The sequence below is a fragment of the Polypterus senegalus genome, chromosome 17, assembly GCF_016835505.1.
Source record: "Polypterus senegalus isolate Bchr_013 chromosome 17, ASM1683550v1, whole genome shotgun sequence".
Taxonomy (NCBI): Eukaryota; Metazoa; Chordata; class Cladistia; order Polypteriformes; family Polypteridae; genus Polypterus; species Polypterus senegalus.
Window position 1 is genome coordinate 30,063,808 of NC_053170.1, and position 16,868 is coordinate 30,080,675.

The 16,868-nt window shown below is 44.7% G+C and overlaps 1 protein-coding gene across 3 annotated transcripts in view; it reads left to right on the plus strand.

The window, feature by feature from the left end:
• cd164l2 (CD164 sialomucin-like 2) overlaps window positions 1-16,868 on the plus strand; it is a 69,682-nt gene that overhangs the window by 26,045 nt on the left and 26,769 nt on the right. For all 3 annotated transcript variants that reach the window (XR_005631077.1, XM_039740092.1, XM_039740091.1), the window contains exons 3-4: window positions 3,976-4,050; window positions 7,685-7,726. Coding sequence is in view for 2 of the 3 variants with exons in the window: in XM_039740092.1 (XP_039596026.1) it covers window positions 3,976-4,050; window positions 7,685-7,726 (117 nt within the window). In the remaining variant the exon portion in view is untranslated. The remainder of the gene's footprint in view (window positions 1-3,975; window positions 4,051-7,684; window positions 7,727-16,868) is intronic.

Below are 16,868 nucleotides of genomic sequence, written 5' to 3' on the forward strand. Positions count from 1 at the left end.
CTACTGGTAGCAAAGGCTGAACCATCATGTGTAGCTGTCTGGTTTCTAATGAAATTGCTAACTTCCACCCATATACATAGTGTAAATCTATTTAATTTGAAGAAAAATTTCCTTACTATATTTTTGGCCTTAAGGGCAGGCATAACGTTAAATTATTTTAGCAATTTAATTGTTAATGGAGTATTGGATTTATACCATTTACTTATTATATACTGTACTGTATATGTATATGCAGTACATGGAAATTAAGGTCTGTGATACAGTTTGCATATTTGTAGCTGGAAATCCACAAAGGGAGAAAATTTGCATATCTTAAAATATATTTTTTTCCTAAGCTTTTGACTTACAGTATATTAGGACTCATCATCAGAGAAAAATGATTAGATGTTTAGGAATCCAAGGCAATATATTGCAAATAAGGAGTGGAGGGGAGATGGATGTGTGTGGGGGGAATTAATGAGGTGGGGTTCAGAGGGTGTTGGTCATAAAGTCTTATTCATTATGTGTATGTTCTTCCTTTCAAGCCAGCATACGCTGGGTTCATGTCCAAATGTCTGTTAATACCTTTTCATTGGATAGCCATGTTTTAGACAGTTTTCTGGCACTTTTAGTATTAAGTCTTGAATTTTACTTGCATTTAACTGTGTGTCTGTATATATTATAAAAGAAAATCTTCAGACGAGACTATTGGCAAGAGATTTTTTCAATTCCTGCGAGGCAAGACTGTTGCCAGGAGATTTTTTCAAGTTCCGCCCTCCTCTCAATCATTTTCAACCCCACCCACAGTCCTCTCACCTCTCATTCATGTGAAAGCTTTTGTCAGACACAGTTCCTGCGCTCTCAGCTCTTATAAATTTTTACATTTTCCTCACTTTAAGTTCCCAATAAACGTAGACTTATTATATCCAAATCTTATTGAAGATTTCATCCCGAAGGGTTATCAGCAGAAGAAATGAATACACGAGCAATCCTAGCACAAAGTCAAATGAATTAATGCAAAAATTGTTGATCGGTTACACAGGAAATTGGTTAAATGTATATCAATAGACTATGCTGAAACATTTGGTGGTGGTGGTGATGTTGCAGAAGATGAAAAAAATCAACTTACAATATCCTGTAGAATATGTACAACCGTTAACACCATCCGGTCTTCCAAAGGCCGAATTACTGTTGAAAGAAGGATGTATCGTAATGTTATTGCGTAATTTATGTTTGAATCATGGGCTATGCAATAGGACAAAATTAGTTGTATTCAAAATTGGTTGAACAATTCTGACATGTAAAATTTTTAACAGGCAACAGGAAAGGTAATGTAGTACATCTTCCGCGGATAACATTAGTCACCAAAGGAAATCTTGATATGCCATTTGTATTAAAACATTTACAGTTTCCCATTAGAATAGTTTTTGCTATGATAATTAACAAATCGTACGCACAAACATTCAAGAAAGAAACGATATTCACTCACGGGCAGTTATATGTTGTCTTGTCACGATGTAAATCCAAACATGAAATCAAAATTCAATGTGATACTGATGAAAAGTTAATTTAAAAAAATTGGTTTTACTGAAGTTTTACAGTAAAAGTGTACATTTAAAAAGTATTTGCATTTTAATTTCAAAGCCAAACAGAACGAAAATGTATAATGCAATAAATACCTCTGATGCAACATGAAACATAATTTTCTTTCAATTTATTACATTTTACTATTTTTTAATATGGTTAATTACTCACTGTAATGTAAAATAGTTAGTTCTATTATGCATATGTAACAATTCCCATGAAAATAACGATCTGTTTAAATTGTACATCCGCTTTCCCATACGCGATCAACAGTGCCGCAAACAGGCTAGTGCGTAGCACCACCCGGGGGTTGGCGAGTGAAGCGAGCAGGGGGCAGAGCCCCCTAGTAGTATATATATTACTATGTCTCTTTGTTAATGTATTTTGCCTTTACATTGCACTTCATTTTTCAAGCTTTACTTGTGATTATAGTATAGTGTGTTGGTTTCATACAAGGAACAATACATTGAATGGAAAGAATTGAATGGAGTGGATAAGTTTGCTTTCAAAATTATGCCACCAAAGGGATGAGCCTGTATGCAAACTAGGTGTCATGTCTGTAAGACTAATGTTATTTCACAATGCACAGTCTTAGAGGTAACAAAAACATTTACATGGCTTTAATCAAATATTCCATCCATCCATCCATTATCCAACCCGCTATATCTTAACTACAGGGTCACAGGGATCTGCTGGAGCCAATCCCAGCCAACACAGGGCGCAAGGCAGGAAACAAACCCCGGGCAGGGCACCAGCCCACCGCAGTAATCAAATATTTATTATAAAAATTCCAAAGATTAGGGTCATAGAAAAACATTCTCAAACTGTGGGGGACCAGAGTGGGTACACCACAGGAAACAGCCCTTGACAGGGCACGAGTCCATCATAAGGCCTAACATAACACATCTATAGATAGGGGACTTGAACTGAGGACACTGGATTCATGAGACTGCAGTGCTACCATGCCATCCAAATTAGGCTAATTTTATCAGTTATTCTTACAAAAATACCTCAAATTTATCTTTTTTCATTTCTTTTTTCCAGAATGAAAACTGTCACTAGGCAATTGATTGAGTTTGTTGATCTGAATTATTAAGACCAGCAGTGTTTGTCCCCAGGGTGGCATGGTGGCGCAGTGGGTAGCGCTGCTGCCTCACAGTAAGAAGACCTGGGTTCGTTTCCTGGGTCCTCCCTGCGTGGAGTTTGCATGTTCTCCCCATGTCTGCGTGGGTTTCTTCCCACAGTCCAAAGACATGCAGGTTAGGTGCATTGGTGATTCTAAATTGTCCCTAGTGTGTGCTTGTTGTGTGTGTGTGTGTACGCCCTGCCCGGGGTTTGTTTCCTGCCTTGCGCCTTGTGTTGGCTGGGATTGGCTCCAGCAGACCCCCGTGACCATGTAGTTAGGATATAGTGGGTTGAATAATGGATGGCTGGATGACAAATTGGACTGGACTGCCAATACTGATGCTCTATGTAAGAAAGGTCAGAGCAGACTATACTTTCTGAGAAGGTTGGCATCCTTCAACATCTGCAGTAAGATGCTGCAGATGTTCTACCAGACGGTTGTGGCGAGTGCCCTCTTCTACGCGGTGGTGTGCTGGGGAGGCAGCATAAAGATGAAAGACGCCGCACGTCTGGACAAACTTGTTAAGAAGGCAGGCTCTATTGTAGGAGTAACGTTGGACAGTTTAACATCTGTGGCAGAGCGACGGGCACTAAGCAAACTCCTGTCAATCATGAAGAATCCACTGCATCCACTTAACAGTGTCATCTCCAGACAGAGGAGCAGCTTCAGTGACAGACTTTTGTCACTGTCCTGCTCCACTGACAGACTGAGGAGATCGTTCCTCCCCCACATTATGCGACTCTTCAATTCCACCCGGGGGAATAAATCTAACATTACTCAGTTATTGTCTGCTTTTTTATTTTTATTTTTTTCATTTTTTTTTTTTTTTTCATTTTTATTACTATTTAATTTAATATTGTTTCTTTGTATGAGTATACTGCTGCTGGATTATGTGAATTTCCCCTTGGGATTAATAAAGTATCTATCTATCTGAATGGATGTTTGTCCCCATGGGCTTGGATTAGATTATGTGGATCTGAGAATGTTACGCTTATGTTTGTGTTGTTTGTACAGTGTATACTGAATACTTTTAAAGTATGATTAAAATAATGTTGGACATATTTACAATTTAATTCTAAGCCCTTGTTAAATTAACAATACCTAACAAAAGCTGGTAAAAATATCTGGGTCCTTACTGCAGGCTTTGAGGCCACTGACACAGGTAAGACCCCATAATGGGGTCAAACATATGAACATATTTATGAGAATGGGCAGGGAGACTTGTGATTTTTGAAAATACTGTATGACATGCTTCATTTTTAGTTTACTTGCTCATTTCCTTGCAGGGAACTCCAGCTGTGTGGAAAAAAGCGAGGCACCTGAAGGCTGTTCTCTCTTCAACGATACAGGCAAATGCTCCGGTAAGAACAGGTGGAAAGCCTTCCCTGATATGCTAGACTCTGTGGTTTGATTACTTAGTTGATTTGACTGCACTGCAATGGAGTTGTTCAGCAAAGACATGATTAGAGTTCTATCTCTAAAGCAGCAGCCTTCTTTTAAATCTTGAGAAGAAATGGAAGTTTTGTGGTGATAGGTTTAAATGCTACAGAGCAAGTCAAGTGAACTCCTGTCAGTGATGATGCAATGAGGATCATAGTGGTTTCACTACAAACAGAAGAACATAAAACAATTGACTAACAAGGGGAGGCTATTCAGTCCATCAAGCTCATTTGTTCAGCTACTAGCTAAGCTCCCAATGTCTCATCCAGATACTTCTTAAACATTAAGTTTTTTGCTTCAGCTACTTGACTCTTTAATTTGTTTCAGATTCCCACAACGTTTTGCATAAAGAAGTTCTTCCTGCCTTCAGTCTTAAGTCCATTTACCCTTAATTATCACTTAAGTACTGGGATGCACTTGGTTGTCTTAGCTCATAGCACAACATCAAGTACTGCTGTCTTTCTTGTATCGTAGTGACCAGAACGACCCCCAGCACCCCAGATGTGGTCTCACTAATGTGTAATATAGTCTGAGCATAACATCTCTTGATTTGTATTCAACAGCTTTTACAATATAACCTTTTATTTTAACTGCTTCTTTAATTGTTTCTGAACATTGCTTAGATGATGAGAACATTGAGTCAACATAACCCCCTAAATCCTTTTCAGAGGTCTCTTCCTTTAGGACAGTGTCTCCCATCTTGTATTTACAGTACAATTTGCATTTCTGTTTCCCACGTATAGCACTTTGCACTTTTCTACATTAAGCTGCATTTTCCAAATTTTGCTTAGTTCAAGCTCCTTTTTAATTATTTTTGCTGCCCCCTCAGTGTCTGCCATTTCTTCAGTTTTAGTATTAACTGCAAATTTCACAAGCTTACTAAACAGATAGATAGATAGTGATCATTTGTGTGATTATTTTCTTTAAAATAAAATTCCTATTCCCAACTGTTTCCATTTTTTTACAGTAAGAGCATTGACCAAATAACTAACTTGCTCAGAGTGACACAGTGAGCAAATTGTAGAGGTTGAACCAGCAGCTTTGCAACTGACATCTCATTACTTTAATTACTAAACTCCATAACACACTGATTCTACTAACTGAATTTAACTTCAAGCCATAGAAGATGTTTCCTCAGTCAAATGCTGACTCCTTGCTGGGAATTAACTTGGCAGCCCTCTCAAATTATGCACTTGGCCTGAGATGGTAGAATTAACTTGTACTGTGAGCCTGATCTCAGTGTCATATTCAAGTTTTGTCCTACTGGTCCATGATAGGGTGTTCTGTGTTTTTTTATGGATTTCCTAACTCAATGATTTGTAAATACTGTACATAAGTTAGTTAGTCTATACTGTGCAAGTGTAAGGAAAATGCATCTGTTCAGTGGAGCCTAATATTTTTACTGGCATCACACATCCTTTTTAATTAAAGGACGACAAAGTGCTTGTTGTGTGGTTATTCAGTATCCACCATATAAGTAAAGAAACTGTCAGAAAAGCAGCCTTATCGAACAAGATTTTCAGGAAGGCCTCCAGTTAGCTCGTGAGTAAGATATTAATGGCTTTCTATACTGTTTATCATCCCAAGACACTTTAAAGTAAACAACTCTGGTACGATTGCTTTAAATATATTTTTTTCAATTAGAGCACAGGAACATGCAGACACTAAGAATTGCATGATTGATTACACTCAATGCAACCTGTGTACAATAAACACTAAAAGTAAATTATCTATCCATTCACTAATGAACCCACTTTCTCTACTTGTACTCATCCAGGTAGCATCAAGTGCTTGGAAATGACCAACTCTGGAGAGAACATCAGGCCATGACCAGGCACACTCATGTACTGTACACACCTGGTCTCACACATACAGGGTCAACGTTGACTCGTCATTCATCCTAACAGCCTCGTCTTGTGGAAGGAAAACCAAACCTTCTGGAAGAAACCCACTACAGACATAGGGAGACACACACATTACTCACAGTGGTGACCACATCTAGGTGTTGAACCCATTGTTGCAAATCTATGAGGCCACCCAATGAAGCAGATTACTTGTTTTCATGTCTTTGTGATCTGCTTGCCAAACTTTTGAGATTGTTTCTTTCACCCCAACATTATTATGAGAAAAACAAACATCATTTAATAGTGGCTATGGCCTGAAAGCTCTTTAATTCTATGATGTGATAGTGAAAAATGCTGACCCATGGTCCTAAAGTAAAGGGGGTTCTTATAAAGTGAGCTGAACTTCTCCATATTAATAACACAATCTTTTGTTTTCACCATTAAAAAATACAGCTTCACAGTGGTCACATTGGTGATCTAACTTTCCTACGTAGTGTTTCTCAAACAAAACATTGATCTAAATATGTAAAAGCAATTCCCCATATGGTCGGACATATCGAACATTCAGACTTTTCTATTTTGACAACACATGGTGTTGGTTTCAACATTAAAAAATGCAGCAAAGCATTGATCACATATTGATATTGCCGATGGTACTTTGTTGTGTACTGGTCATCAAAGACGTGTTGATGTAAGGATGTAAAAGCAATTCATTTGTATAGTGAGAAGCTTTAATTATTTGATGATTTTCTCAATTGCCACCCAAGTTAAAGCTGTTCTCAAGTTAAAGCTAAGCACACTGTTTTAAGACTGTAACGTAAGGGAGCAGGTTGTGTGATGCCATAAAAGGCTTGATATAAACAACGATAAACTCTCCACCAGTTGGTTACACATATAACTCACACTTCCTTCTAGGTTCTGAACACATATATGTAATGATCACATGCATTTCCCTCTGTTTTTGTCGTATATGTATGTTATAATCTGTACTTGACATACAGCAGATGACACTGCATTTCTTCTTCTTCTTTTAATGGTGTTCTTTGTCATGTCACAAGCCTCTGTGATGTGCTTGACACTTTGCCACTTACTTTGTTGGCCAATCACTTTGCTGTAATAAATCCACAAGCAGAGGTCAGCTCCTGAGGTTGTTGCAACTTCAGATATTTTTGCATTTCCAGAATGCATTGGCTCATAAGCTTTAAATCAAGGCAAAGAACAAGGTGCGAGCACCAGTAGTCTGCTAGTAATTGTGTGACAGGTGAACAGTCCTTAGCATTTTATATATAGAGATTAAATAAAGATTACTTGATAATAAAAAATATAAAACCTTTTAACTCATTCAGAAATTTTTACTATACAATACACCAAATGGCATGATGGAGAAGTGGTTAATGCTAGTGCCTCACACTTACTGATCAATGTCTTTGTGGAATCTGTCTGTGTCCATGTAAGTCTCCTCCAGTTACTTTGTGCTCCTTTCACTTTCTGTGCCTCTGTGATGTTATGACCTGTTTTGCGTATTCATTTCAACTGTTGTGGAACAAATAATTAATATTACTATGTGTATTCTAATGAGCTTGTGTTGATGTATGCAGTGTAAAAAAGTACAGTATATATTATTGATGGACTGGTGATCATTAAATGTCATTGCAACTTGGCACTTTCCATTTTTCCATCATTAACACTGTCCAATGATCTGTCTCCTTAGGTGAACCATCTCCAACTTCAGGCGGCTTGAGCCCCAGCTCAGGTAAAACCAAATTGGTCTTCAGAGTGCTGTCACCCAAAATACTGAAATAGTCTTCTCTACTAAAGTTTTTGCAAGTGATGAGAAGCATATCTGTGCAAAAGATTTTGTCCTTGCAGAAAGTAGGTAACAGTATGTATGTATAGGCTTGTGCAATCATGGATAGTCCAAATCCATGTACTACAACATACCAAGCCTTTTAAATGGTTATTAAATAAAACCTGATCATTATTTTTAAATCCGCTTTCATAATGATTGAGTGTGTCTGCATGTGTATGTATATATGGATGCATTTACTATATATATATATACAGTATTATATATACACTGACTAAAGTCATCCCTGAACTCAGAACAGACACCAATGCAGATCAGCTTAGGATCAGGAAGGACAGTTTAATACAAAACCAATAAAAACGCAACAGAGAGAATAAAAGAAAGATCAGATAATACAACACAAAGTAGCTTCATCAACAATACTTTAATAATGCTTTATTCCACTGGGCTGCCCATATTATCACAGTGAATACAGTAAACATTGCATTTGGCAGAGGTCTCTGCAGGAGTTGAATTATAAAAGCAGGTCAAAGACTGGTGGTTTGGTGGAACACAAGTCCTGTAGAGCTTGGCCCAGGTAAACAGTTCACAGTATCTACAGTATATATATATATATATATATATATATATATATATATATTGTCACGCACACGCGGGTAGGAGACTGCGGATGGATTTGAACGCACCTGGGAACACATTCGCCGGCAGGGAATGGCGGGGTACTAACTTTCTCCCTCTGCTTCCTCATAGGGAAAAAGGACCCTCCGCCACCATAAGCGGGTTTTGACGCAGTGCACGGTACTTCCGCCCTTCCTCCGCCATCTTGTCCTGACGTCATCAATCCCATCCTCCCTCACGGTCCTTCCCAGCATCCCTCCACTTCCGGCTCCTCCCTAATAAAATGGCCGCCGACGCCATGATACGGCGTTGCGCATATGAACAGTTTTTGTTTATGTCTTGACCTTCTTTTGGTTTTTTTGAACCTTCACAGCTCCCCCTGGTGGCACCAACAGAAACTGACAGGGCTGCAGTGAACTCCAACTCCCAGTGTGTCCTGTGTGAATTTGTGATGCCTAAGCAACCCCTGGGGCTGCCCTCTAACATCCTGGGAAAGATACAGTAATGCCCTGAGCATGCTTTCTCCCCTGGCCCTTCCATCTAGCTGGTTTCCCAGTCAGGCAAGTCTCCTGGGCATCCACGACAATATATATGTGTCTGTGTGTGTGTCTTCTGGTGAAGTGCGCATGCGTGGTGCACGAGAGAGAGAGAGAGAGAGACATAGAGAGAGATACAGACAGACAGACAGACAGACACACGCACACACACATGAGAGAGAGAGACACACACACACACAGGAGCCCGAGAGAGAGACACACACACAGGCGTGGAAGAGAGACACACACACACACACACACACACACAGAGAGGCACGCGAGAGACACACACACTTACACACACGCACGCACACAGGCACACGAGAGAGAGACACACACACAGGCGCACGCGTGCATTGTTGCAATGTTACTTTTCTTGGTTGTTTATTAAATTACGGATTTTTCAAATGTTCATTTTTTCCCTGTGCTTAAAACATAAAAAATGTGTTTTTAGCGAGTGGTTCGTAAGGCTATAGCGCAAACTCTTGCAGTGTTAGTTTTCTCTGTTGTTCAAGGTTTTCTCAGAGTTATTCAATGTTTTTACATTTAGTTTACTATTATGCTGTGCATTCTATGGTATAATTAACTATATTTGTGCTTAAAAACATAAAAAATATATATTTACATACAGTTCATACGGTCTGGAATGGATTAATTGTATTTACATACAATCCTATGGGGAAAATTACTTCGGTTCATGACCAAATTGGGTTTCGACCAGGGTTTTGGATCGAATTATGGTCGTGAACCGAGGTTCCACTGTATTACTGTCAGACAAAATTACAGGCATTTTACGGAAATACAAACCAGTATTACTGAGAGAGAAAATTAAAAGAACACAATACAGTGACGCATATTACAGCTACATACAAGGTCCCTTGCCATTTAATATAGACTGTTCCTACTAATGTTTATGCACTACTGTTCTAGCACCCGTTATTGTAACAGGCTTAATGTCTAGTGTGTATTGTAAAGGACCGAGAGAGACAGTAGCAAGGGTTGGGGTTTTTCCGGCCCCGTATATTGTACAGACAAAAAAAAACAGGTCAAAATCATAAACTAAACAGTTCATAATGCGCGACGCCGACTCCTGGCGTCGCGGCCATTTTATTGGGGAGGAGCGGAAGTGGAGGAATGTCGGGAAGGACCGCAAGGGAGGATGGGAAGGATGACGTCAGGGCAAGATGGCGGAGGAAGGGCGGAAGTAACGCACTGCGGTCATCCATGCCTATGGTGCAGGACGGTCTTTTTTCCTATGAGGAAGCAGAGGGAGAAAGTTAATACCCCACCACTCCCTGGCGGCGAGTGGTTTCCCAGGTGCTGTCGAATCAATCCGCGGCCTCCTACTCGCGCGTGCGTGACACGATCCCCCCCTTAGCCCAGGACCGTCAGGTCGGGCGGACCTAACCGAGAGGTCGTGAATACGAGAGAGGGCATCGGCATTGGCCTGAAGGGTGCCCGCCGATAAGTGACAGTGAACTTATACGGCTGTAAGTCCAGGAACCACCTGGTGACCCGCGGATTCGACTCTTTGTGCAGGGACATCCACTGAAGTGCAGCGTGATCAGTCACCAGAGCGAACTCGCGACCCAGCAGGTAGTACGGAGGTGGGTCACTGCCCACTTAATGGCCAAGGCCTCCCTCTCCACTGCCGCGTACCGGGTCTCCCGGTCCATCAGTTTCCGGCTAAGGTACATCACAGGGTGCTCGACACCATCGACGCTTTGGCTCAGCACGGCACCCAGGCCTGTGTCCGAAGCGTCGGTCTGGAGAATAAACGGAGCCCAAAATCGGGCGTCCGTAACACAGGTGCCGGCGTTAGGGCCTTCTTTAGGTCACTGAGCGCGTGTTCTGCTTTGTCGGTCCACACCACGTATAGGGGCGCCCTTTTGTCAGGTCAGTCAAGGGTGCTGCTCTTTCGAGAAACGGGAACAAACCGGCGGTAGTAACCGCAAGCCCCAAGAAAGCCTGCACCTGTTTCTTGGTACTCGGACGGGCCATTCTAAGATGTCTTTAACTTTGGAGCTCTGTGGCGCACCTGTCCTTGTCCCACGAGGTAGCCTAAATATTTGGCCTCCTTTAATCCAAAAACACTTCCGGGGTTTATGCGGAGGCGGCTTTAGCCAGTGTTAGGAGGACAGCTGCGACCTGCAGTAGATGCTCCTCCCAGGTGCGGAATAGATGACAACGTCATCCAGGTAAGCGGCACTATAGGACTGGTGGGCTTCAGCACTCTATCTACCAGGCGTTGGAAGGTCGCGGGCCCGTGCAGCCCAAATGGGAGGACCTTGTACTGCCAGTGCCCGCTAGGGGTGCTAAAGGCCGTTTTCTCCTTTGCGGATGCCGTTAAAGGAATTTGCCAATACCCTTTTGTCATGTCAAGGGTAGTCAGATATCGAGCCGCACTCCAGCCGCTCAAGGAGGTCGTCAATGCGGGGCATGGGGTAGGCATCGAACTTGGAGATCTGATTCAGACGTCTAAAGTCATTACAGAACCTCCAGGAGCCGCCTGGCTTGGAGGCGAGGACAATAGGGCTGGACCAGGGACTATGGCTCTCTTCAATTATGTCCATGTCCAACATACGTTTCACCTCCAGTTCGACCTCTGCGCGTTTTGCCTCCGGGAGTCGGTAGGGCCTCTCCCGGACGATTACCCCGGGCTCCGTGACTATATCGTGCTCAATCAGCGCGGTCCGGCCGGGTGACTCGCTCACTACCTCGGGATGGCTCGGAGTGTTTGGGCTAACTCCTGCCGCTGCTTGGGGTCAGCTCTTCACGAGGTTAAGGGCAGTTGTGCTTGCGAAAGGGAGAGTGACCTACGGGAGCTGGGAGCTCCTCTCTATCTCCAGGGCTTTAACAGGTTGACATGATAGATCCTCTCACTTTCGGTCGACGGTTGGGCTGTTTTACCAAATAGTCGGCAGTCCTTTCTCTCCTTAACCTCGTAAGGCCCTTGCCAGTGAGCGAGCAGCTTCGAGTGGGAGGTCGGGACGAGCACCATAACTCGGTCCCCCGGGCGGAACTCCCTGAGGACGGAGTTGCGGTTGTAACACCGGGCCTGCGCTGCTTGCGCACGAGTCACGTGCTCTTTTAGGAGGGGCCTGATCTTTGTGAGTCGGTCGCAGTTGCGCTCACGTACTCAAAATATTAGAGGAGGGAAGAGCCTCGGCCTCCCAGCCTTCTTTTAGGATGTCGAGGATTCCCGGGGTTGTCGCCCGTATAGTAATTCAAAGGGGAGAAGCCGTAGAGGCCTGGGGTACCTCCCGGTAGGCAAAAGCACGGCGGGAGGAGCTGGTCCCAGTTCCTGCCGTCGCGCTGACTACCTTGCGGAGCATCTGCTTAAGCGTCTGATTAAATCGCTCAACCAACCCGTCAGTTTGCGGGTGATAGACTGACGCTTTCAGGTGCTTTATCTGCAGTAATTTGGCCACCTCCTTGAACGTATCCGAAGTGAAGGGCGTACCCTGGTCCGTGAGGACCTCCTTGGGTATGCCCAGCGTGAAAACAAGTTAACCAGTTCCCGCGATGCTTTTAGTATTAGCGGGCGCAGGGGAACCGCCTCTGGGTACCGGGTGGCATAGTCCACCATGACTAGGATATACTTGTGGCCACGGGTTGAGGGCTCCAGGGTCCCACCAAATCGACCCCTATCCTTTCAAAGGGGATGTCCACGAGGGGAATAGGGACTAGAGGAGCACGGTCCCTCCTAGGAATCTGGCGGGTCTGGCACTCGGACAGGATTGACAGAACCGCCGGACCTCCTCATTGATCCCAGGCCAGTAAAAGCGGGCTTAATCCTCTCCAGTGTTTTTCGCCCGAGGTGGGCCTAGGAGGTGAGCATGTGCCAACTCGCATATCTCCCGCCCGGAAGGTACGCGGAATTAGCAACAACTTCCGCACCTCGCCCTCATGGGTAGCCACTTTCGGTACAACAGATCATTTCAAGGACAAAGAAGGGTTCCCGGTGTGGATCCGTCCGCTGTCGAGCTGTTAGGCAGAACAATCGCGTTCGGGCAAAGCGCAGGGAGTCATCATTCCACTGCTCCCTCTTAAAGGAGGCGGCGTGGACGAAATTGATGGTCCAGGCGCCGAGAGGGTCTTGGGGCCTGGGCCCGGGAGAGTTCCTGGCTAGTCCCTTCTCCGCGGAATCTTCGGGTCAAGGTCCGTAGCCACGGAAAGGTCCCCGAGACACCAGCGCCCATAGGGCCTGCCCTTGTGCGGCGTGGAGGCGCGGGAGGGTGCCTTTTCCCCTCATGACAAGATCCAACGAGGCCCGGGAGCGCGAATGGCTTACCGCTGATTCTTTTAGACCAGTCTTGTCCCAGGATCACTGGGAAGGGGGGGGCAGGTAACACAGCGACCGTCATTTGGATTGGTTCCCCTTCCAGGTAAGATAGCAGTGGCGGAACGATATGACCTAGTCCCCCATGTACACAGGTAACCAACAAATGTTGCTTTAACCACTGTTGCGGTAAGACAAGCGGCGAGCAACAATGGTAATGTTGCTGCGGAATCAAACAAAGCCACCACGGCGTGCCCATTTAGCAACACCACTCCCGTGTTCGGACTCGCCAAGGGATGCGGCGGGTACAATACCTCTCCGTGATGTCCAGCTGCAGTCCATAGGCTCCGGGCGATGTGATGGGGCAGTTTGGCAGCAGGTGGCGGTCTCGCCACACTTGAAACAGCGCGGCGGACCCGGCCTCTCTTTGGCTCTGGCTGGCGCTTCTGCAGCGCGTCGAGGGCTCGGGGTGGCCGCCCGTCCCTGCGGTTCCCGCGAGCAGGCTTTTCTGACCCCCAAGTCGGAGGACCGCCAACTGGCGCTCCAGGGCGTCGAGGAGGCCCGACATGTTTTGATAGGCGTGCCCCCGGACCTGCTGGGCGAGGGAACTGGGCATTGCATTGACCAGGCCTTCACAGGCCACCCGCTCGACGACTTTCCGCCCGTCGGGGCTCTCTGGCCGTAGCCAGCGGCCCATCTTGCCCCAGAACTTCGAGCGCCTGGGCGCGGCTTTTCGGGTCAAAGACCCAGTTCCGCCATTCGCCGCCTGCTGGCCGGGCTAATGCCGTAGCGGGCCAATATTTCGGGCTTGAGGAGGTCGTAATTAGCGGCCTCCTCCTCAGGGAGGTCATAATAGGCCAGCGCTGGTCCCTTTAGGTATGGCGCCAAGATGGACGCCCACTCGGACCGCTGCCACTCGTTCCGGGTGGCCGTCCTCTCAAACATGCCCAGGTAGGCATCGGCGTCCTCGAAGGGCCCATCGGTACCATAGGAGGCGGCTGCCTGGGCGGGTCTGGTCTCGCCCGTTGGGCTTCCACTAACCTGGCCTCGTGGCCTCCAGCTCCCGGTTGGTAGCGGCTTGCGCTTGCTGCAGGGCCTGGAGCTGGGCGTTCATTCCCTGCAGCACGGTGTTCAGGTCCTGTCCCTCCGTCATTCCGGGATCTCTTATCCTGCCGCTACGCCACTTGTAAAGGACCGAGAGACAGTAGCAAGGGTTGGGGTTTTTCCGGCCCCGTATATTGTACAGACAAACAAAAAACAGGTCAAAATCATAAACTAAACAGTTCATAATGCGCGACGCCGACTCCTGGCGTCGCGGCCATTTTATTGGGGAGGAGCCGGAAGTGGAGGAATGTCGGGAAGGACCGCAAGGGAGGATGGGAAGGATGGCGTCAGGGCAAGATGGCGGAGGAAGGGCGGAAGTATGCGCACTGCGGTCATCCATGCCTATGGTGCAGGGCGGTCTTTTTCCTATGAGGAAGCAGAGGGAGAAAGTTAATACCCCACCACTCCCTGGGGCGAGTGGTTTCCCAGGTGCTGTCGAATCAATCCGCGGCCTCCTACTCGCGCGTGCGTGACAGTATATATACAGTGGTGTGAAAAACTATTTGCCCCCTTCCTGATTTCTTATTCTTTTGCATGTTTGTCACACAAAATGTTTCTGATCATCAAACACATTTAACCATTAGTCAAATATAACACACGTAAACACAAAATGCAGTTTTTAAATGATGGTTTTTATTATTTAGGGAGAAAAAAAAATCCAAACCTACATGGCCCTGTGTGAAAAAGTAATTGCCCCTGAACCTAATAACTGGTTGGGCCACCCTTAGCAGCAATAACTGCAATCAAGCGTTTGCGATAACTTGCAATGAGTCTTTTACAGCGCTCTGGAGGAATTTTGGCCCACTCATCTTTGCAGAATTGTTGTAATTCAGCTTTATTTGAGGGTTTTCTAGCATGAACCGCCTTTTAAGGTCATGCCATAGCATCTCAATTGGATTCAGGTCAGGACTTTGACTAGGCCACTCCAAAGTCTTCATTTTGTTTTTCTTCAGCCATTCAAAGGTGGATTTGCTGGTGTGTTTTGGGTCATTGTCCTGTTGCAGCACCAAGATCGCTTCAGCTTGAGTTAATGAACAGATGGCGGACATTCTCCTTCAGGATTTTTGGTAGACAGTAGAATTCATGGTTCCATCTATCACAGCAAGCCTTCCAGGTCCTGAAGCAGCAAAACAACCCCAGACCATCACACTACCACCACCATATTTTACTGTTGGTATGATGTTCTTTTTCTGAAATGCTGTGTTCCTTTTACGCCAGATGTAACGGACATTTGCCTTCAAAAAGTTCAACTTTTGTCTCATCAGTCCACAAGGTATTTTCCCAAAAGTCTTGGCAATCATTGAGATGTTTCTTAGCAAAACTGAGACGAACCCTAATGTTCTTTTGCTTAACAGTGGTTTGCATCTTGGAAATCTGCCATGCAGGCCGTTTTTGCCCAGTCTCTTTCTTATGGTGGAGTCGTGAACCCTGACCTTAATTGAGGCAAGTGAGGCCTGCAGTTCTTTAGACGTTGTCCTGGGGTCTTTTGTGACCTCTCGGATGAGTCGTTTCTGCGCTTTTGGGGTAATTTTGGTTGGCCGGCCACTCCTGGGAAGGTTCACCACATTTCCATGTTTTTGCCATTTGTGGATAATGGCTCTCACTGTGGTTCGCTGGAGTCCCAAAGCTTTAGAAATGGCTTTATAACCTTTACCAGACTGATAGATCTCAATTACTTCTGTTCTCATTTGTTCCTGAATTTCTTTGGATCTTGGCATGATGTCTAGCTTTTGAGGTGCTTTTGGTCTACTTCTCTGTGTCAGGCAGCTCCCATTTAAGTGATTTCTTGATTGAAACAGGTGTGGCAGTAATCAGGCCTGGGGGTGGCTACGGAAATTGAACTCAGGTGTGATACACCACAGTTAGGTTATTTTTTAACAAGGGGGCAATTACTTTTTCACACAGGGCTTGTAGGTTTGGATTTTTTTCTCCTAAATAATAAAAACCATCATTTAAAAACTGCATTTTGTGTTTACTTGTGTTATATTTGACAAATGGTTAAATGTATTTGATGATCAGAAACATTTTGTGTGACAAACATGCAAAAGAATAAGAAATCAGGAAGGGGGCAAATAGTTTTTCACACCACTGTATATATATACTGTATATGTTCTGATGGCAAAAAGAAACACCATATTTTCTGTAATAGGTATACTGTAGATATGTATTTCCACAACTAGTGACAAGCCATATTTTACCCTTTGAGATTGAGGGTGAACAATGTCTAATGAGGTCACATTTAAAAAAGTCATTATTCAAACCTCAGGTCACAGCGAGACAAAGATCACACTCAGTCACTGTTCTGTGCATTCTGTAATGCCTTAAATATCACCAGAAGCAAGAGAGGGAGCCATTGGAAAGCTACAGGCAGGCTTGTCATGCTCCACTGATGACAAACACTAAGGATTAAGCTGCTGTGCTGCGTCAGGACTGCAGACAAGGTTTCAGCAGGCTGACAGAACAGATGACATCTGCTTACTTCACCAGAGCAAGACTGACACCTCAGACTGATCCATCTGAGAGATCAAATAAGATCTGTCACCCATAC